The sequence below is a fragment of the Empidonax traillii genome, unplaced genomic scaffold, assembly GCF_003031625.1.
Source record: "Empidonax traillii isolate 1590-97213 ecotype Southwest subspecies unplaced genomic scaffold, ASM303162v1 scaffold23:size2178997, whole genome shotgun sequence".
Classification (NCBI taxonomy): Eukaryota; Metazoa; Chordata; class Aves; order Passeriformes; family Tyrannidae; genus Empidonax; species Empidonax traillii.
Genome location: NW_020955216.1, coordinates 1,554,213 through 1,575,451, shown reverse-complemented (window position 1 = coordinate 1,575,451; position 21,239 = coordinate 1,554,213). Strand labels below are relative to the sequence as shown.

Below are 21,239 nucleotides of genomic sequence, written 5' to 3'. Positions count from 1 at the left end.
ACTGCTGCTGCAGGCTGTGAAACCACGCCAGTGTCCCTGCCGTACTCCTGTGCTGGGCAGGCTGCACCTGGTCTGGCTGTGGGACACTGAGGGACATGTGGGAGCTGTGCTGCCACCGCTGGCACCTCACAAAGGCCCTGAGGACCTGAACGTGTGCCCCGGGATGGGGTCTGTGTCTGGGAGTGAGGTGTCAGACAGCCCGGGGGCTGTGGGGGCTGTGCCCCGGAGCACCCTTCCCTGCAGCTTTCCTTGCTGAGGTGTGCCGATGCCGGCTGGGCTCCCGGAGCCGCCGTGACTCCCGCCCTACCTGCGGGGGCACAATCGGCTCTTTCATTCCCAGCCTCCCAGGGGGCTGTGTGGAAAATGAATGGAAAAGGCAACTGGCTGTTCGAGCTTGTTCGTTAACATCCACCAGAAAAAAAGTGTCAGATTTTTCCTTGACACCGTGGGCTGGGAGGGAGGACTCTTAAAGCTGCAGAGCCTGCCCTGGCCTGCCAGGAAGGTGCTGCCATGGGCTGGGGGCAGCTGGCACTGCCTGGACCGTGTGCTTCCGTCTGGCCATCTTGTATGGGCTGGCATCTGCTCCCTCCTCTTCTCTGCAGGTTACTCCTCAGCCTTCAGGCTTTGCTGCAGCTCTGAGTGGGGCAGAGACTGCTGTGGGTCCCCTGGTGGTCCCGTGGGAGCCTCGAGACCCCTTCCTCGGAGGCTCCTCATCTCCTGGGAGGAGGGGATCCTATTCCTTCTGCCTGCCAGCCTGAGGAAGGGGCTGGGTCAGGCAAGGGCATGCGAAAGGCGTCTGGGATTTCAAACCATCCCTAGTCAGACACTGAATGTGTGTGAAGCAGCAAAATGTGTGTGCCCTCTATCACTGGAGGGGCCTGGCCCTCCTCTCCCCATCCTGGGAAGTGCTCAGCTGGAGCAATCCTTCCCAGGGCTGCTCCTTCTAGGCAGCAGCCTCTCTCTCTACCTTCACTGGGTTAGTTACCATTTTGATAAGTTCTTTGTGGGTTCCTGGTGTGTGAGTGTAGCTGTGGCCTTCATTCTATGTTCCTGTCATTCCGCTCAGCAGGCAGGAATGGGTCTGGGCCGGACAGTGACGTCCTCGGCTCCCGCCTGCCAGGATGTTGCTGGAGCTGCCCCCATTTCTGTCAGCCTTCCTGCCAAGCATGCCTTGCTTCAGGTGAAAAAGTCTTCACTCCAAGGCCGGGAGCTTGGAAAAAGAGCTCAGTGACGAGGCCTGAGCTCACAGGAAGGTTGGGAGAGCCTCTGGAGCTGACAGCCTGGCTGTCGCAGGAGCTCCTGCTCCGGGCAGGGCCAGCCTGGCTTTGGGACTCCCAGCACTTTCCAGCACCTTGGCAGGGCCTGCAGGGCCTCTCCCCTGTCAGGCAGAGCTCTCCTGCCTCCAGAGGGATTGGATGGGAAGTGGAGAGGTGGAGCACAACGGGTTCCATCCCTAATATGAGCTGGAGCCTTCCAGGAGCTGAGCTGCTCCCAGGGCTCCTGTAAAGCAGCTTGTTTTCCATGGCACAGCCCCTGCCCCGGCCCCTGAGTGCTGCCTCTGCAGAGGCACCTCTCGGTTCCAGGGAGCTCCTGGTGCTTCACCTGAGGGGCAACCCCAGCTGGCCCCACACTGCAGGCTCTGTGGGACCCCATACTCGGCCCTGCTGGTTTTTCCTGATCCCACTGTGTGCCAAGTGGCACCACTTTCCAGGGCTTTACAGATCCCACAGAGTCCCCGCTGTTGGGCCCCAGGCAGAGCTGCTGGAGGCATGGTCTTGTGGGACCCTCCAGGAAGCCAGCAGCAATTCCCAGCCTCTGGAAAACTGCAGCTCCACCCCATAATGGCTGTGATGCCAAAGGAGCTGTGCTGTGCTGCATGCCCTGGCAGCTCTCTGAGCTGGCTTGCTGTGGCTGGGATGTAATCCCATAAAACTGGTCATCCAGCCAGTAGGTCACCACAGGAGTCAGACAATGCCCATCCTATGTCACCTTTCAGAGGAAAGCAGAAGTCCAAGGCTTTCCTGGTTATTCCTGACAGATAAATGAGGTGGGACATGGTTGTCTCTAAGCTGGGTCAGCAGCATGGGCAAAGCTGCCCTGGGGAGACTTTCATGGGACAGTAAAGATTACTCCTTCCCCTAAACTCTGGGTTCTTCCTTGTTTTGGGAATGGCTGCAGAAGGTCTAGTTTTCCTCCTGCTTCTCCCCATAGGAACTTGTAGCCACAGCATGGGCTCATTCCTTTGGCTGTGGGAATTCACAAAGGCTGGGCCCGTCTTCACCTGCTCAGCACCAGGGAGCTTTGATCCATCCCAGATAAAACCTGGACAATCACATGGAGCTGTTGGAATGGGATCTGGCCTTTGCATCCAGTGGGACTGTGCAAAGAGGGTTTGGGGAGATGAGAGAGTGGGAAGTACCATCTGGCTGGCTGTCTGGAATTCTTCCTGGATGTGTGCATGGAGATGGAGCCATCTCAGACAGGGTGCTCAGAGGGGCTGCCTGTCCCGTGTGGTGTGGTCCCTGGGGGTCCCAGGGGCTGGGTCTCAGCCCGGGGCCGTTATCGCACCGGCTGCTCCCAGCCTTGTTTCTTGGAACCGTAAATCCGCTTAATGGGCTGGGTGGGAATTCCAGCTCACCTCCACTAAATGGGAGCTCTGATGCTGCGTGCGGGGCACTGGAAGCAGCTGAACTGAGACCTTATTCAGGACCGAATCACCCCCCGACCCCCTCCCAAAATAATAATAATAATCCCTCTGACATTCTGGCAGCCGGCGGGACAGAGGCAGCCTTTGTGCTCGGCCCTTCGGGGGACCCGCCGTCGGGGCAGCAGCAATGTCCCTTTGTGCGTCCTGCACGCTGGACGGGGACAGGGAGGGGAAGGTTCTGCGAGTGTTTATTTTCTTTAAAAAAGCTGGAGGGGGGGAGAAGGAAGCCGACTGGGAGGTTCATGTTCACATCCTCCACTTGGAGACACCTTGTCTTTGCGCCTCGGCCGGGCGCCCGCACAATGAGGGCTTGTGTGGCCCCGGAGCGCGGCGCTCACGGAGGGGGATGGAGGGACCCCGGAGAAAATTTGGATTCCTATGGCTTAGAGGAGCCAGGGGGGAAACAGGGTCTGGATTCGTTCTGGTTTTTGGCTGTGTTCAGTAGCATCTTCTGTCTCAAGCTCTTAAAACCGCCTATGAGGTTGGTTCCCCTTGGAAGCGAGTGGAGAACAGCTCTGTGAGGCAGAGGGGGAGACCGGGCTCAGCAGAATCCCATGTTGGATGATGGGTGGGTGATAAGTGACAGAGCTGAATTCCAACCTCTGTGCTGTCCCCCTGTGAGCGTGTGCTCCTTCTGTGCAGGGGATACCTGTATCCTTGGCACGACAAACCAGAGACTTCCCTGAGATCCACAATTGCAGCCTGTCTCACAACCCTGTCTTTGCCACAGACCCTATGTCGCTGGGTTCTGGGGTGTCTTGGAGGAGGGGGTGGTGAGTCCCAGCACAGACAGCTTGGAGCTAGAGGTAGGACAAGGGGTCCGTGGGTGTGTGCTCCCTCCCTCCTGCTCCCACTGGCAGGAACCACACCCCATCCCCGCGTCGCACCAGGACAAAGCAGGTTGCTAAAAAATGGTGCCGTTGTGTCATGAGCAATCCGTGTATAATAAAAATATTATTTGAGCAAATGAGTCAGGAAGTGTCTGGGCCGCTGTCCCAGGCTGGCGCAGCCCTCTGTGGCGGAGCTGGGTGTTTCAATCCGGCTGGCTCCGGCAGGCATTGCTGTGCTGGGTGGGTGCTGTCACCCAGGGGAGCAGCCCTGCCTGCCCATGGGTGCTGAGGGCTGTGCCTGTACCCCCATTGCCCCTAGGGACCAGCAAACTCTTGCTAAAGCTGCTGAAGCCAAAATGGCTCCCGAAGGTGGGAGTGGAGCTGGCAGCTGTCTCCGGGAGCTTCCCAGACTATGCCATCCACTCCAGAACCTTCTGTGGAGGCAGTCCAGTGCCTCAGCACAGTGTTTGGAGTGCTCCTGTTAGGGAACAGCCCTCTGTGCTCTGTTGTTCAGTGGAATTGATGCATGGGGATGTGGTGGTTGCCATGATGAAGGACCCTTCTTGCCCCATGTGTTGTGTTAAATCCCTCAATTTTCCTGCCAGGATCTGCTCTACAGCCCCAGCTCCAGGATCTGTGAGCAATGAAGGTCTTGGCTGTGCCATAGCCAGGGCCCCGGGGCAGCTGCAGCCCCAGTAAAAGGCTGGTGAGGGAGGGTTTTCCTTGGGAGAGGGTGATGGGGCTGACTGCGGATCCTTGGGCAGTGCTGGAAGGTACCTGTAGGTGTGGGGCCAGTGCTGATGGTGCTCACTGGGACAACTGGCCCTGAGGGAGCAGGCATCTTTAGGGGGTGGGGGGACCCACCAGGGGTGGGCCAGGGGGCTGACATGAGAGCTGGGCTGGTGGAGCCATGTCCATTACAGGTGGGATCCTGGTGGTGACTGGTGGTCTCTCTCCCTGTCCCCTCTCTCCACAGTGGAGAACAGGCAGCTGACCCTGGACCTGCAGACGGAGAACAAAGGCAGCATTGTGTCAGGCGGAGAGCTGACGATTTTCCTGGATGGGCCGGCTGTTGCTCTGGGAAGCCTTCCCGACGGCAGTGCCGGCACAGAGGGTGAGTGCCCGGCCCCACGTGCGTGCAGTGGCTCCAGGCACGAGGCGCTGAGTGGGGAGAGGAGGGCGCTGAGCACCCCTGGGTGAGTGACCCAGGGCCAGCACCGGCCTCCTCTCCCAGGTGAGGCTTGGGTGCCAGCCCTGCCTGCCCTGGGTGCTCACAGGCCTCTGCGGAATTGGAGCGGGAGCGTCGATGGCCTGGGAGGAGCAGCCCTTCTCCAGGCCCTCCTCCAGCCATCCACCCCTTCCCTTGCTGTTCCTGTGGCCTGTGGAAATGGTTCCAGTGTTTCCTGAGCCATGCAGAGCAGGGCTCCCCATGGGGATGCGGATTGATGGCTGACCCATGGGGCTGCCAGGGGAGGGAGCAGAGCTTGTGCTGGACAGGGGCTAGTTCATTGCTTTCCCCTGGCTCCTTCTCTTCCTTGCTGGGAGACAAAACCTGTGAAATCTAGGAATCTTGAATGTGGCTGCTCTCCTGGTGCTGCCACTTCTGCAGAGTCCTGTGTTCTGCTTGGAGCTATGGGGTGCTGGGGGAAGGGGGCTGTTCCCTCACATAGCAGTGGGAGAGGAGAGAACTCAGCCTAAAGGTGGGGTATCCTTGGGTGCTGGGGGTGTGTCATGCAATAGGTGGGGCTGTTGTGCTTTTGGGGCTCCTTTCTGGAAGGTGGGAAAGAGGGAAGAGCTAGTAGGTATCTCAGTCCTTTTCTTCACCCTCCTGTTCTTCCCCCATGCAGGGTCCCAGGCACCCGGACGGGATCCCACCAGTGCGGCTGCAGCCACGGAGGGCCGGCACCAGCCTCCCAGCACCAACTGCTTTGGCAGCAGACCGAGGTGAGGGCCCCAGGCTGTGTGTCCATTACTGAGGGATTGCTGTGGCCATGTGCTCGTGCAGTGCACCCCACTGCAGATCTCCCAGTGAGCCCCTGCCACAGCCCATGGGAGAGGTGGGGCAGGGGTGGCCTGTCCCAGGGAACAGCAGAGCTAGGGGTACAGGGGGGTGGCTGTACAGATGGGCTGTGGCTGACCTGAGCCTAAACGGTTTGTCTCAAGGAGTATCTGGTCTGTGATGGCCCAGAGAGCTTCACCAGTGGCTCCACTGGCAGCCAGAGGAATGGTCTGTCTGGAAGTGGGGTGGGCTGTGACAGGCAAACCAGGAAAGTGGGACCCCTTCAAATGGGGATCATGGGGACCCCCAGCTCTTCCCTCGAACACAGCCCTGGCCAGGCACTGGGAAGCACAATGTCTCTCCAGGCAATGGTGACAAGGGAACACTTCTGAAAGTCCAGGAGCAGAAGAAGCAGAGCTGCAGGGAAATAACAGCTGCTTCCAGAGGAAATGAGATGCTTGGGCAACAGGCCATCCTGTGCCTGGCTCAGTGCCCTGCCCTGCCTCCTTGCTGGGCTGGAGTGGTTCAATGCTGCTCCTTTTGGAGCTGTGGTTATTGGGAGACGTGTCACACTGTCAACATGGAGTTGAATTTAACACCTATTTATATTTCCAGAGTGTGGCAGTGGCCCAGCAGCCGGTACAGATGTTCTGGGTAGGAGTGTGGCTGTGGAGAGGGTTCCTGCAGCCTGCCCATGGGAGGTTCTGCATGGCCCAGGCTCAGGAGCACTCTCAGCTACAAGGCCCACACCTCGAGCTCTTCTGCTCCTTCTTCATCTCCTGGGCACACACCAGAGATGATGTTTTTGGCTCCAGAAGTGACCCTGTCCTTCCATGCTGTGTGTTCATCTTCCACCCAAGAAGGGAGAGGGGCAGGATGTTGGGAGTAGGCTGTGAACACAGTTTGTGCCCTTTTGTGGTGTCTGCTCCTACTGATTCCTGCTGTCCAGGTGTTAAATCATTCTCAGAGGTGGGAAGTGCTCAGTGACCTGACAGAGCTAGGCTTGGCAGGCACTTAACAGCTCTCAGTAGGTGCTATAAAACCTGCAAAGAAAGTTCTAGTTTGGGAGGCTCAGCCTGCTGCCCCTTCCCTGCTGCTTTTCCATTGGATATGAGGAGTTTCTTCTTTCAGTGGTGAGGTCTGGCCAGGATTTCTGCAGGGCACCTTCAGACACCTGCCAGGTGTGCCCGCAATCATTCCAATCCCACGTCTGCCCTCGCATGGGAAATTTCCAAGCTAGTCTTCAATCCATGCTGCACTCTCCTGAATTTAGGGTGTTCTGGACGTACCTGCTCAGGTCGATGTGGTACTGCTCTGTGGGGCAGAGCACTGCTGGATGTACCCACTGGGAAGGCAGCTGCCTGCTCCGGCGTGGAACGCGGTTCCCTTGCGCTTGGGAATTCTGTGTGATGGTTGCTGTGTTTATACACAGAGCCGTGTTTATTTTCTGGGCTTGGTGATGGATGCTGGCAAACTCACTTGCCGGCAGGATGGGAAGAAAAGGGTCATTCTTTGCTCCTCAGCTATTTCTACACTGTGCCCATGAGGGAAACTGCTTGGTCAGGCTTCTCTTTCTTCTCCTGAATAAATGTCATCTTGGGATTTGCTGCTAATCTTGGTGGCAGGGTGTGAAATTCCACAGCCCTCTGTGCAGGGAGAAAACAGAGCCCAGAGGTTCTCATCTGAGGGCTGGGGCCATGAGTGCCATGACCCCTGTTTGTCTTGTGGAGGCCCTGGCACAGGTTGCCCAGAGAAGCTGTGGCTGCCCCATCCCTGGAAGTGTCCAAGGCCAGGTTGGATGGGGTTTGGGGCAACTGGGGATAGTGGAAGGTGTCCCTGCCCATAGCAGGAGGTAGAATGAGATGGGCTTTAAGGTCCCTTCCCACCCAAACCATTCCATGATTCTCTCATTTGGGTGCTGGGGGACATGGCTGCCTCCTCCCCTTTTGGCAGGGACAGGGGGAATTTCTCATACCTATGTTTTTGGGAGCTGAACTCCTACTGACCATGTGGCATCGGGGTTCTCCTGGTGGTGGTCCTGCCCTGACCTCCCACAGACAGAGCTGGCTCCTGGCTCTGTGCTGTGCCCTTCCTCCTCTTCAGCCGCAGTTTGGGTGCTGAGTGAGACCGAGACATGCTGCCACCTCTGCTGGCATGTCATGCTGGGGCCTTCTGGCCACCTCAGCTAGAGAAACTGGCCATTCCTGGGTTTCGTGGCCGGGGTCTGTGTTGGCCGCTGTCGTGTGGGGGCTCTCCCTTGGCAGAAGTGGGAGAGCTGAACAGTTGATGTCACCTGGCTGATCTCATTTTGCTCTTTGGCACTGTCGGCCCTGGTCCAGGTCAGGGTTGGGGCAGCCACCTGAGATCCCCTATCAATGGGGTACAAGGGGGGGTCTTGTCCCCCCGGGAGAGGGGCTGCCCCATGCACAGCCCGCTCCGTCCCACCATCTGTTCCCATCCGTGCCTTGCCTGGTTTTCTCCCCGCTCCTATTTTGGGCGCACATTCCCATCCCGCCGTGCTCTGTGGCCTGGGTTTGTTTCCAGTGTCTATTAAAAGACAATGCCCAGATGGGAGCACTCGTGGGAGGGCTGGGCTGGGCGGCGGGCCGGCTAATTCAGGCTGGTAACCCTGTGCCTCCGCCTGGCAGCCTGGAAACATCCTGTTTTGGTTTCTAAAAACTGCCTGGGCAGCTCTGAGCTCATCTGTGCTGGAAGGGCAGGGACCAGATCTGTCCCGTGCTGTGGGGGCTGCTCCCGGTGGGACTGGCTGGTGCCACCTGCCCACTCCCCTCTGGCCAGGGCTTTGGGGGCTGCACTGCCTCTGTCCTCACCATGGGGTGACTGTGGGGAGGGGGTGACTGTGGGGAGAGGTCCCAGCCAGCTTTCAGGAGGTGTGTGATGTCAGCATGCCCCACTGATGTGGCAGTGAGGGGCCACCTTTACCTCCTGACAAGGGAAGAGGAGCCTGTTCTGCACCTGCAGATGCTCCAGGTCCCCAGGTGCTGGTGGGCAAAGCAAACCCCAGCATGGAGCCGTGTCCGAGGGTAGCCAGGATTTCTGGGATGAGTTCATAGTCTGAGGAGCCCCTTGAGGAGCCCCTGGGTGGGACCACCCTCCTGGGAGTCTCTGGCTGGTCGAAGGGGTCACAGCAGCTCTGTTCTGCCCCGTGGCTCTTATCTGATCTATTTCCAACAACCATCTCTTGCTTTCCCATGTCTCCTCCCGATCCCAGTCCTGCCATGAGCTGCACCCCAAGGAGAGGCTTCAGAATAAGTGGGAGGAACCAAGGGCTTGCTGGAGCTGGCAAGGGTGGCATGACTGATCTGTGCCCTGTCGCTGCCAAGCTGCTGTCCCCTCCCAGCACCAGCACTGACACTTGGGGACAGTTTGTGGGTTTTGCCCTTTTAAGGGTAGATTTTGGCTGGGGCAAACTGACGTCCTGGTCCCTGCAGTCCTCACTCTCTGTGGTTGCTGCCCTGGCTGCCAGCCTGGGTGGAGGTGCTCAGGCTCTGCCTCTGCCCTGCCCCCAGATTTGGGAAGGCAGCATCCCCCTGCCGCCCTGTCTCTCTGCCCACTCGCAGTAATGAATTCTCAAGGTGAAACCCAGTTTTTTTGGGAAGCCTTCATGCTGCCTTGGGGGCCCAGGGTGGTCTGAGGGGGAGTGTGCCAGGGATGCTGCAGGTCCTCTGCCCACAGAAGTTGGGCTGTCCTGGCTGTGGGGACACATTGACAGGTGAACTCCAGTGTGACACAGAGACCCCCGAGAGATGGAACAGCTGCACCTGAGTCAGTCACAGCCTGTGCTGTGATTTCAGCTCCCATCTTTCCCAGCTGCTTGTTCCCTCCTTTTCCGGGGGCCACGGTTGTCTTGGCAGCAGCGAACACTTGCACCTTCCTCACCTGTTTCTGTGCAAGGCCTGGAGCTGGGTGGGAGGCACCAGTGAGGATCCCCTCTGTGGTGCAGGAGGTGGGGCTGCCATGGGATCTCCCCTGGGATCTACAGTGGTGCACAGAGCAAGCTGCCTGGAGCCCTGGTGTCTCGGGGCTGCGAGCTGGTGTCTGGCCACGAGTGACCGGGGCTGTTCCTTGGCGTGCGAGGTGACCACCCGTGAACAAAAGCAAGGAGTTGTCACTCAGGTGACTCCTCCGTGGGATTCTGCCACTGGCCGGTTTCAGCAAGCAGCGTGAACCTCCGGGCAGTGCCCTGAGTGGAGGTACATGGCTCCATCCCACCTGTTCCCAGGGATGGAAGTGGCACAAGACTGAGGCAAAAAGGCAGGAGCGGGATTTTCCATATGATGTCTCTCACCTCCCATGTTCTTTTCCCTCACAGGACACACCGACACGTGGCTGGAGTGGCCAGGGGAAACACAGGGAGTGGCGAGCAAAGTCCCAGCGCCAGGAGCCGGCACCGGCAGCAGGCCAAGAGCACACAGCACGCCAGCATGGCCAACGGCACAGCCAACGGCACTGCCAATGGGACAGGCAATGGCACAGCCAATGGCACAGTCACCACCATGGCCAACGGAGCGGTCAATGGCACAGGTGAGCCAACGCTCGGGGAGGTGGGGGCCAGAGCTCGGCGATATTTATGGTGGAGAAAATTAATTTCTGCTGAGATGATGGATCTTGTAGTGCCTGGGAGTGTCCTCCCTGTGAATTGATTGATTTTTTTTTTATTGCTTTTACTGCTGATAAGCTGGGCAGCTCCGCAGAGCTCCCTTGTAGGATTGGTGCTGCCTGTCAGGAATGATTCCTGTGGCTCCATTCTGGAACCCCCAGCTCCAGGTGTTTAAAAGGATACTGGGACAGCAGCACCACTGATGCCACAATGAGGAGGACAGTTGTCACTGCTGAGTGGACTTTTTTCAGAGTTCAGCTGAATTTCCCATCAGCCTTAAGTGAAGATCTGAAGTGGGAGGAGCAGCTGCCTGTGAAGCATCAGTGAAAACCCACCTCTCAAAGGGTTCTTACATCAGAGGGTATATTTGGAAAGGTTTCTTTTGTCTTTTCTTGGGTTTGTCCACAAAGCCCTGAATCCCTTGTGGAGCAGGACTGGGGCCTGCTGAGTGCCTGACTACAAAGTCACTGATCTGTTTTCCTTCTCTGGCTTTCATGGAGCATCTCCTGCTCCTCTGCACTGAGTTTGCTTTCATGGGAGATCTGGAAGGAAAAGCAGAGTGCTTTGTTTAGGAGAGAAGGAAATGTTTTGTTTAACCCAGAAGGAAGTTGGAGTTTTTTTACATTTCATTGGGAAGACCTGGAGCAACGCAATTTCAATTTTGCCAAAGCCCATTTTTGCCAAAGCCCAAACCTCCTGAGTCTCCTCACTCTGTGGACACTCCCTCAGGCTGGGGACAGGGATTTTGTTCCCAAGTACAGCTTGGCTCCTTGGCTTTGGTTTGTTTAAAGCACGTTTTACTGGCCTGGCCACAGCCTCCCCAGTGGCTTTATGACTGTGCTGTCCTTGTTGGTGTTTACCGCTCACACCCTCTGTGCCTCTCACAAATCCTGTCAGTGATGACTTGAGGATGGGGAGAAGAGTGTTTTGGATGGCTGGGATTAGTGTTGGAGTGCCTCTACAAACCATCCTCTCACCCCTTAGTTTGGTACATTTTGGTGACGTAGCCATGTTTTTCGAGCAGGCTGTGGTAAGAACATCCCTGTTACATTTGTCACTCTCAGCTGTAGTTTCAATAAAAGGAGATTATTCCCAGGCGTGTTTTCCCCACAGTCACATTGTTCAGCCCTTGCTATGTTCCTCTTGGAGCCTTTCCTTATCAGGTGAACTTTGGATTAGCTTTTCCCTGCTTTGTCCAGGGCTGTGATCAAACCAACCATGGCATAGTCAACTGGGTCATTCTGCAGGTTCCCTTTGGAGACTGGCACAGCGTGATTGAGACCTCTAAAACTGCCCTTTCCCAGGCTTGCTGGAGATGAGAGGCAGTCAGGGACCTCCTCAGCTGGCTGCCACAGGACTTTGGTGGACTCTTGTTGCTAAACTGGAAATCTTCCTCACCCTCAGGTGCTGCCTGGGGACACCTTCAACTGCCACTGTGTCCCAGGATTCCTCTTGCCAGGATATTGTCCTGGCACCTTCCAGCTGCCAAGCAGAGTCCTGAGCACTCTGCCTCTTCTACAGAGTATATGTAGCTCTTCAGCCTCCCATCTGTGGGAGTTCATACTGATTTTTCCTGCAATACTTCTAAATATTTGGGCTTCCCTTATGGTTTTCTGCATTTCTCAGCTCCAAATCATGGAACTCTGTCTGCAGAAGAACTTTGTTCCTTGTTCCTGGATTGTTTCTAAAACTTCTGCTTTGCCACACCAGCCAGGATGTCTTGTAGCAAAGGTTCTGCTCAGCTGGGCTGCCAGATCGCAGGGTTTTGGGTATCTAATAAGTTTTTCTCAAACAAATTCCCTTCCACCTTTTTACTCTGCATTTTCTTCCTCATCATTTTCCTTTGTAGTTTTCCTTTTCTCTGTCTCTTTCCCTTCCCTTTTTCAAAAGTTCACTGGAACCCAGCAACATTTAGCTCTTTCCATTGCTGTTGACTTGCTGAGCCCGGGTTTCATTCTGCCTCGGGAGAGATGCTGCACCCCCAGTTTCGGAGCTCATTCCCTGAGTTCCCATCAGGGATGCAGCATGTTTCCAGTGGCCGAAGAGAAACTGAGCACAAAAAAGTACCTTCTGCTTTTTTCTCAAGATGGAGGCAGTGGTTCCCAGAGCGATCCGGGTGATGCAGGTGCTGCCTTTGCTACAGGCCAGGAGCACCATGAGTCCCGTGCTTGGGTTGTCGCCCAAGTTCTGCTCCCGGGAGGATCTGCCAGGCCCCATTCCCTCCTGGATGCTGACCTCCTGCCCTCTGCCCTTCCAGCGAACGGGGACGCCGTGGGTGCCGTGGACATTGAAGAGGACAGGCCGGCAGCGGGGGTGAATGCTCCGACCCCAGCGGTGCCTGGCACGACCAACGGCCCCACCACTCCTGCCCCTGCTGCCCTACCCGGCTCTGGAGAGGCCGAGGAGGCAGCATCTGGCCCCAGTGCCCCCCCGGCCCGGGCAGCAGTGCCCACCCTGGATGCTCTGCCCCCCGGGTAAGCTCTGCCTTCTGCCTGAGACTTCTGCATGGTGGGTTCCCGTGACCCTCAGGGAGGGAGCCAGGGCCCTGAAGGTGGGGACAGGAACAGACTGGGGCACTGCTGTGGGCTGGAAGGGGAGGCTGTTTGAGGGAGGGAAGTGCTGCCCCGGGAGCTGGTGGGGATGCTGGTGCTCAGTGGAGCAGGGGGGGCCTGGGTCAACTGTGGGAATCCGTGTGCCCTGCTCACCTGGCACGGCCTGTGCCCGCTGCTCTGCCCATCTGCTCAGGGTTGACTGCCATGGATCCTGCGGGCCACTGGCTGGGCCGTGCCCATGAGGGTTTGGGGCAGTAAACAGTGGTTGGCAGCGCAGTGCCAAGCAGCCTCTCAGCATCCATGCAGAGCTCTGTGCTCTCCCGGGACTGCTGAAGGGATCAGGCAGAGGAAAACACCCAGGAGAGCGAGCGTGGATTTCCAGGGAGCTCCCACGGAGCAGGAGGGCACGGACGTGCTCCAGGGACACTGTGGGGCATTGGCAACTGCTGAGGGCAGGTGGGCAGGACCCACCAGTAGCAGTGCCCGTTCTCCCTGGTGCGGATGCTCCTCCTCCTCCTCCTGGGGATCTGGGGAAGGGGCTGGAGGAGAGCAGGGAGGGGCTGAGCAATGCCCATGGATGTGCTGGCTTTGTGGGGGGCAGGGGCATCTGGGCTCAGCCCCTCTGTGCTGCATCTGGGTCGTTCTCCCTTGTATCAAACACCTTGAATTCTGGGGGTGGGGTGAAATGGGCTGTGTTTGGGATGAAGGGAGCTGTTTATTTTCCCTTGGCTGAGGCGATGTCTGAAAGGTCAGGGCCTGCTCGCGTGTCAGTCACAGGTAATTAGGGTTAACGGCTCAGTGTGCCTTTATGCTGGGTGTGTGAGGGGTTCTGTTCTTCTGGCCTGGGTGCTTCCTGTTTCCAGGCAGCTGGAAAAGTCCAGTGCTCTCAAAAAGGCCTTTATTCCAGGCAGATCTTGTGCCTCTTTCTGCTCCTACCAGGTAGACTGAAGGGCTCCTTTTCCCCACCTGGGGTTGGAAACAGGCTGTTGTTTCTTTCCTGGGGTGGAGGAGCCTGCAGATACCTCATGATTCGAGATTCCAAAGGCTCAGGAGGCTGCATGCACTGCTTTCTAAGACATGCCAGGCTGGATTTACCTGGTCCAACCAGCTATAAGAGTGGCCCTGTCCTTCCCACCCCTGTCTCACAGACTGGAGAGCAGAGTGTGTCAGAGCAGGGAGGAGAACAAAGCTGTTGTGCTTTGGAAGACAGACAGAGAGGAGTGGTAAAGGAGTAGTGAGCCATCCTCCAGGCTGAGCTCCCAGAATTTGGATATCTGGAGACACCTTTGATTAGCACTTTCTGTGTCTGTTCCTCCCTTCCTGACAGTGGGGTCTGTAGGGGGAAGAGGGCAGCCACTCTCTGGCACGTGCTGCGTTTGTGCCATGCTGGGCTGGCTTGGGCAGCACTCACCTGCTTGGGATCAAGGTCTTCCCAGGTAAAGGAGAGCAGAGAGTTGAGTCTGTCAAAGCCCTGAGAGCTGCCAGATCAGCTCCTGGGCTAATGGGGATTTACTAAACTGGAATTGCACAACACACTGTATCCCGGGGGTGGTGAAAAGGAGCTTCTGGGGCTCTCTTGAGCCCTGATCTATGATGGCTGGTATTTGCTTGGCTCACCACACCAGGGAATTACTTCGGTGGTTTGGGGCCCTGAGTGGGAGATGGGGATGCAGACCAGCCCCCTCGCTGACCCGTCTCTGCTAGGATGCCTGTGAGGGAGCACTGTGGAGCCTGTGAGGGATGGCTCCTGCCCTGCCACTCACAGGAGCAACATCCCCTGCAGAGCTGCCAGTCAATTCCAGGCTTGGTGTCCCTCCTGCTTGCCCTGCCTCATTTTCCACGTGCCTTCCATCTGTGGGAGCGTGGGGAGCACTGACTTCAGCCTCTGGAGGGTGGCCCCAGCCTCCCTCCTCATTCTGGGCTGTGACAGAGTCAGAGCGCTGGGTTCATGTGGGGATTCGGAGTGATTTGCTCTGCTCAAATCTCTGGGCCTCAACATCTGCACCAGGTGTGGTAGCTCAAAGGCATCCCTCACACAACTGGGAGTCTGTCTTAGGGGCTGGAGGGTGCTGGAAGGAGTTCTGAGTAATTCCAGCCCCAGCAGTGCCCAAAACCTCCTTCACATCCTCCGGGCAGAGTGTTCGCTTGCAAAGCCAGGCGTGTGTGGAGCCAGCACAGCAGCCACAGTGCCCGAGGCCTTGGGTGCAGGGTCCTGGCTCTCACTGGGGGTTTCTGAGCAGACCGATAGCAAAAGGGGGCAGGGGGGCATAAGAGCCGCTGGCTTCTGCATCTGGATCCTATCAGGGATGATCCTGCACAGGGACAGCCGGCCGGGAGGGGGGTGTGTGCATGGCGCTGTCTCGCCCGCACAAAGAGGTGCATTATGCTGCCTGGCAGGAGCCACAGGGCTGTGGTTTCTTACATAAGGAGGGCGTTTTGTTTGGACTGCAGGGTTGTCTCAGCTCTGCCACTTCCCAGTGCCCATGGTTCCTGCATCCATGGCCATCATGAGCCTTTGGGCAGCTGCAGGGGAGCTGGTGGGGGCCATCGTGCCAGGCACTTCATGCTTGCAGTGTGGTGCAGGTGGGGAGAGCTCTCACTATCCAGTGCTCCCAAAACCATGGATCTCCTGTGCCGGTGGCCATGTGGAGCTGGGCTGGGTGGTCTGAGCGAGGATGGGATATCCCCAGTGTCCCCATCTCCCAGGCTGTTGCTGTGTGTCAGCAGTGACTGTGGTTCATCACCAGTGCTGGGACTGCTGCCCACAGGGTGAGCCAGGGCTCAGCAGAGTTACTTTGCAGATCACCAGGGAGCTGCTGGTGAGGAGCTTGTGAGGTCATCGATGTTTGTACAGGGTGTGACACAGGGACACAGGACATCAGTCAGTAGCTGCCACCACCAGCAGCTCTCCCCAGTCCTGTGTGGCTCTTGGCAGTCATGAGACACCCAGAGGGGTATCTGAGGGATCCAGAAACCCAGAGGAATCATCGTCATGGGATTTCTGGTCTCTACAAGATGGAGCTCGTTAGCCCATAAGGCAATCCATCTACGTCCTGAGGACCTCGCTGCCACCGTCCAAGCGTGCTTGGCCCCGGCAGATGAACCTCAGGATTAAAGGGTGGGCTCAGTTCCGTGCACACTGTGTCTCACCTAAAAAATCCAATGCGCAGGCTGGAAGGTGGAAAGACCTTCCCCGATTCTTCGTTCGCGAAGAGACTGGCCATTATTCCATTATTCTGGTCTCTACAGCCACAGGAATGGTATTTGGGGGCTTGAGAGCCTCTTACCATAAAGGACTTCCAAGTCCTCAGAGCTATATGGATCAGAGAACCTGTTAATGAATCTGGAGGACCTGTCCAGGGCAATTCCACATCCCTGCCTTCTCTCTGAAGATGCCCAGGGACCTGCCACCATCCATCTCATGGAGTGGACACACTTTGTTTTAGGACATCCCAGCTGTGCTGGTTTTCTCTTAGGGATTTCAGTCTTGTTTTACCTGTCCTAGTGCTTTTAGTGACCAAGAATCTGGGCAGCGTTAGGCTTGGCAGCCCCTCACCCTCAAAGATTTATGGGGCACAACAGGTCCTGCCTCAGGCTCTCCATCAGGGATAGCTGCTGGTGTCCTACATCTGTTCCAGGGAGGAGAAGACCCAGTGCTGCTGGCTGGTAGCAACACTGTGCAGCCTCTGCAGAGGCTGGGATGAGGGTGACCTGTGTTGCAGCAGGTGTGTGGCTGAGGTCATTATTTGATGGCTCCATTGTCCCCTGGGAGGTGTGAGGGTGAGCCAGGATGGGGCATCAGGGCCTGGAGCAGCTCCTTCCCCGGGGCTGCCTGCTCTCTGCCACTCTGGGCTGGCTCCCCTGCTGTCACAACAGAAGCTGGTGTATTAATTTGCTCGAGCTTTTTGTGATGATTAATTGAGACAGAAGATTGAATGGGGAGGAAGGCCTGTGGGAGCAGGAGTGTGGCAGGAGAACACTTTATCTGTCAGCAGCTGCTGGCTCGCCTCCCTCTGCTGCAGGATAAAAGCTGACAGGAAAGCACGGGCTCCGCGAAGGTTTTACTTTTGCCAGGGTAAATTCATGAATGAATTCAGGCAGAGAATGGTTCTAGTGTGGCCCTGTAAAGCCAGGCTCCCTGTCACACGGGCTGTCCTCGGGGGCCATCCCGACTCGAGTGCCGTGGCCACATGGTGTGTTTGAGCCGTGGCTGTCAGCAGTGAGCCTGGGGCTGCCAGGGAGAGGACCCAGCCCCAGCCCAAACTCAAAGGCTTCCCTGTAAAGACATATTAGGAGAAACCAAACAAAAACTACATGAAAAACACAGGGCATAAAACTGACCCTGTGAGAATTCTTATGCCAACCTTTCTGGGGGAAATGAGGAATTTCTGCTCCAAGTTCTGTGTGTTTCAGAAGGCAAAGTGCTACAGCCCCTCTCCCATAGTCTCCATCCAGCAAGGCCAGCAGCTGCCATGCAGACCTGTCAAATAAAGTTTGGAACACTGAGGATGTGAGAAGGGGGGCTCGCTGACCCACCAGGTGCAGCTCTCTGGATGTTGTTGGTTCCAGCAAGGATCACCTGCCTCAAGATTGTGTTTTTGTTGCAGGTGGGAACAGCGAGAGCTGCCAAATGGTAGAGTCTACTATGTAGATCACAACAACAAGACCACGACGTGGGAGAGACCCCTTCCTCCCGGGTAAGGGGTGTGGGGGCAGTTGGCACCTCAGACACTGATCTGACTTGCAGCTCCTGGTGAGCAAACGGGCAACCTCAGAGTGCCTGAACCTGGAGCTGGACCCTGGCCTCTCTGAGGGCTCTCTGGGGTTCTCAGCCACACCGGGGTCTGCTTGTGCTCAAGGAGATGATGCTGCTGAGCTCCATGAGACCTGCTCTGCAGAACTCTTGCAGATCAGGGCCTAGCTTCACCTGCAGGAGTGTCTTCAGGTCACAGCCCTGAGGCCCTGTGCCTTCCAGAAGTTTGTGGAATTCTCACCTCTTTGTGCTCCTAGAAGCAGAGAACTGTTGTTGTTCTCTAGACTGAGTTTGTGCAGGGCTGGAGTGACCCAGGTGTGATGGGTGAAAGGGAGACACAAACCCACTCGTGTCCTCCCTGGGAGCCTCTGGTTCCTGTGGGCACATACTGCCTGTAGCCAGACTGTGATCTCTGATCCTACCACAGCCTGAAATCCATGTAGAGTTGAAAGAGAGAGGCTGTTACCTGGAGAGGTGGGTTTGGGAGTACCACAGGTATGCTCCTTCCCTCCTGCCAGGTCTCCGAACCAGTGCCTTGCCTCCATCACAGGTCAGTGGTCCTGACATCCTGGTGGGAGCTCTGCTGGTGCCTGAGCATCCTGTCAGGCTTCATGTGCACTTGCAGGAGCTGCTTCAACAGTTACCAGTCCTTTGTATTTCCTTTTGGTGGATCTTTGTCCAAAAGAGTCCCTTCAGCTGTGAAACCAGTAGTTATGCTGGAGCTGGGCACAGAGCCCTCGTGTTGGAGGGTGTCTTAGTCCACAGGGCCCATCTGGCTGTCTGAGGACACACAGTGACAGCTTCCTTGGGTGCTTCCAGGTGGGAGAAACGTGTGGATCCTCGAGGCAGGTATTACTACGTGGACCACAACACCCGGACCACCACGTGGCAGCGCCCCACAGCCGAGTACGTCAGGAACTACGAGCAGTGGCAGTCACAGCGGAACCAGCTCCAGGGGGCCATGCAGCAGTTCAGCCAGAGGTTCCTGTACCAGGTGAGAACTGGGGGTGGCAGGGTCTCACTTGGCTCTCCCGCTGCTCTCACCTGGGCTGGCCTTGAGCCATGGAGCGTGGGGAGGCCCTTGCTGGGCTGCGTGGGGTCTGTGGTCTCAGCAAGCTCAGTGGAGCAGCGCTTGGATGGGAGCCCACAAACTCCTCAGCTCCCTGCAGTGACTGCGAGGGAGTGACTTTCTTTTTTAAACCAGCTTACACAGCCCTGAAGGGTGCTGGGAGGTGTCCTCAGCAGCCTGTCCCTGATGTCCCTCCAGTGCCAGTGTGGTCAGGCACAGGCTTTCTCTCATGGCTCCCATCAGGCAAGCCTTGCTGCTGACCTGCAAGGCAGGTGTGTGCTGTGGAAGCTGAGCAAGTGTGGGAGTCTGGTCTGTAGAAGGAAGGGAGGCTCTGAGGGCTGAGCTCGTCCCTCCCCAGCTGGGTCTCCATCGGGCTCAGGGCAGCATGGCTGGATCCTGGGAGCAGCAGTATTTGCAGGTCCAGGGTACAAGTGCTGACACTGTGAGGGGCTGCAGCATCCAGGGACCAGAGAATGCAGGGAACGAGCTGGGCTTGGCCAGCTCCCTCCTGCTTTCTCTGCTGCTTCCCCTTGTTCCTGCTTTGGGCTGAGTATCCGCATTTCCTTGCTCAGGCAATAGTCTCCCAACCATTCTGCTCCTGGGCAGGGATCACTCTTGTCCTGGCTGTGCCTTTGCTGTGGAGCTGTGCCCCGGCTGCAGGGATGATCAGCACCTCTGCTGAGCTGAGCAGTGCTGGTGGCCGTGGGCCGCAGGATGAGCACTACTTGGGAAAGGGCCAGGCTGGAACGTTCCTGCTCACTGGAGTGGTGATCCAGCCCACGTGCTGTGATGAAAGGAGACAGGGAGGGCAGGTGGGCAGAGCAGAGGGACCAACATTTCATCAGTGCTTAGCTCCTCAGAGAAAGCTGGGAGTCCCAGCTGGGACTAGAGTGAGCTCAAGGCTCCAGGAGGAGCTGTCTGGGAGAGGGTGCAGGCAGAGCAAAGTCCGTTCTGCGTGAGACACAACCAGGGCCGCTCCTGGGGCTGTGCGAGCTGCTCAGCCCCTCTCCTCCCCCTGCTTGTCCCTCCCTGGGTGCCTCACCAGCCCTTCCAAGCCTCACAAGAGGAGCTGGACCCCCATGACTGCTGCCCCTGCCTGCGAATGCTCCCCACATGCAGTTCACAGGACCCCAGTGGAGGTGGGGACTGTGGGAGGGGGCTCCACTGGGGCCAGCAGGGCTCCAGGGTTGTCACTCGCTCCCTGCCAGCACCAGCCTTGGAGCTGCTCCAGCACTAAGTGACGCCCTGGCCGGGCTCTGGAGCGCCGAGGGAGGGACTCAAGCTCCAAATTTAGCCTGATGAAACGATTGTACTTTTTGTTTCAAGCTCTCCTGCCAGCAGGGATGGTTCCTGCTCTGTCTCCTGCCTTGCGGAGGCTTTCTGTTTCACTTGCCCCCCTGCACCCCCCCTTGCCAGAGAGGATGGTGGGGAGGAGAGGAGCAGCGAGGCAGAGCCTCGGGAAGGCACAGTGTGGGGGGCCGGGGTGCTGCCAGGGACCACTGGCCCAGTGGGCACCCCCGTGCCACATCCCTTGCACAGAAGGGTCTCTGGCATGGGGGCCCAGGTTGTTCCCAGGGAATGTGCAGAGCTGCGGGAGTTGACCAGAGCTCTGTCCTGTTAGTTTTAATTAGCTATTTTTAGGTTCCCATGAGGTGGTACCTCTGGACATGACTGGGCTGCGCATCTGGGCAGCCTGTCCTGGCAGGGAGGGAGTGGTCTCTGCCCCAAACCCGAAGTCTGCTGGTTGTGCCAGGCGGTGCCTTCTGCCCCCAGTCCTGACACACAGGGTTGGGTACGAAAGACACAGCTTGGAGGGGCACACACTGCACCAGCCCCGTCCCTGACGTGCCCCAGGATATCCCTGAGGTCCTGGGCTGCCCTGAGCTTTGGTGTCTCTCTTGGAGTGGGGCTTGCCCTTGTTTTCAGGCGGGAGGGCCGTGTCTGGCTGCGGGTGGCATTCCCTGAGCCCAGGCTGACTCCGATCCCTCCTGGCGCAGTGGGCTGGGACACAGCTCCCCTCCAGCTGAGTTTTGGGAGGTGAAAATGCCTTTTGGGTAATGATACATTTCTTATTTAACCATTAAAAGCACTTTCAGGCCTCCTGCTCCCCTGAGCCCCGACTGTGGGGCTGTGCCTCCATCCCCGGGGACCTCAGCGGAGCTGGGGCCGGGGGGCTGGCACCCACCGGGGCAGGACACCGGGACACCCCTGGTTGGGGCTGGGTGCGCTGGCGGCCCTGCCCGGCCCGGGCCAGGAGAAAGGGGCTTTGTGCGGGGCCGCGGGGGCGGGGGCGCGGGGCCCCCGTGTGCGCGGGATGAATGCGGGCTCAGTGCATCCCGCACCCGCGCCCGGCCCGCGCATGGAGGAGGGGGCCGCCATCCCGCCAGGAAGCGCGGGGCGTGGACAGCGCTTGTGGGAATGATTTCATTGGAAAGGCCTGCGATATTTTTTCCCCTCTTGTGTGTGGTTCTTGGAGGAGGCTGGAGGTGTATCTGGAGGGGACGGCGGGAGCTGAGCAGCCGCGCACATCTGGACCCCTCCGGCCGTCCCGCTGTCCTCGGCGGGCACAGCCCCTGCCCCGATGCCCCTTGGCTGCCCCAGCCCTGCTTAGTTTGGGCCTTTTTTTTTTTTTTTTTCTTTTCCTTTTTTAACCCCCCCTGAGTGTGCAAGTTTTTTTAGTTCCCTGGGAGCTGAGGGCCAAGGGGAGG

The 21,239-nt window shown here is 57.8% G+C and overlaps 1 protein-coding gene across 1 annotated transcript in view; it reads left to right on the top strand.

Annotated features, from left to right (window-relative positions):
- Nucleotides 1-21,239, top strand: part of WWP2 (WW domain containing E3 ubiquitin protein ligase 2) — a 34,693-nt gene that overhangs the window by 4,536 nt on the left and 8,918 nt on the right. Inside the window, exons 5-10 of the mRNA XM_027903512.1 lie at nt 4,514-4,651; nt 5,385-5,481; nt 9,870-10,081; nt 12,415-12,631; nt 17,317-17,406; nt 18,282-18,456. Coding sequence (XP_027759313.1) covers nt 4,514-4,651; nt 5,385-5,481; nt 9,870-10,081; nt 12,415-12,631; nt 17,317-17,406; nt 18,282-18,456 — 929 coding nt within the window. The remainder of the gene's footprint in view (nt 1-4,513; nt 4,652-5,384; nt 5,482-9,869; nt 10,082-12,414; nt 12,632-17,316; nt 17,407-18,281; nt 18,457-21,239) is intronic.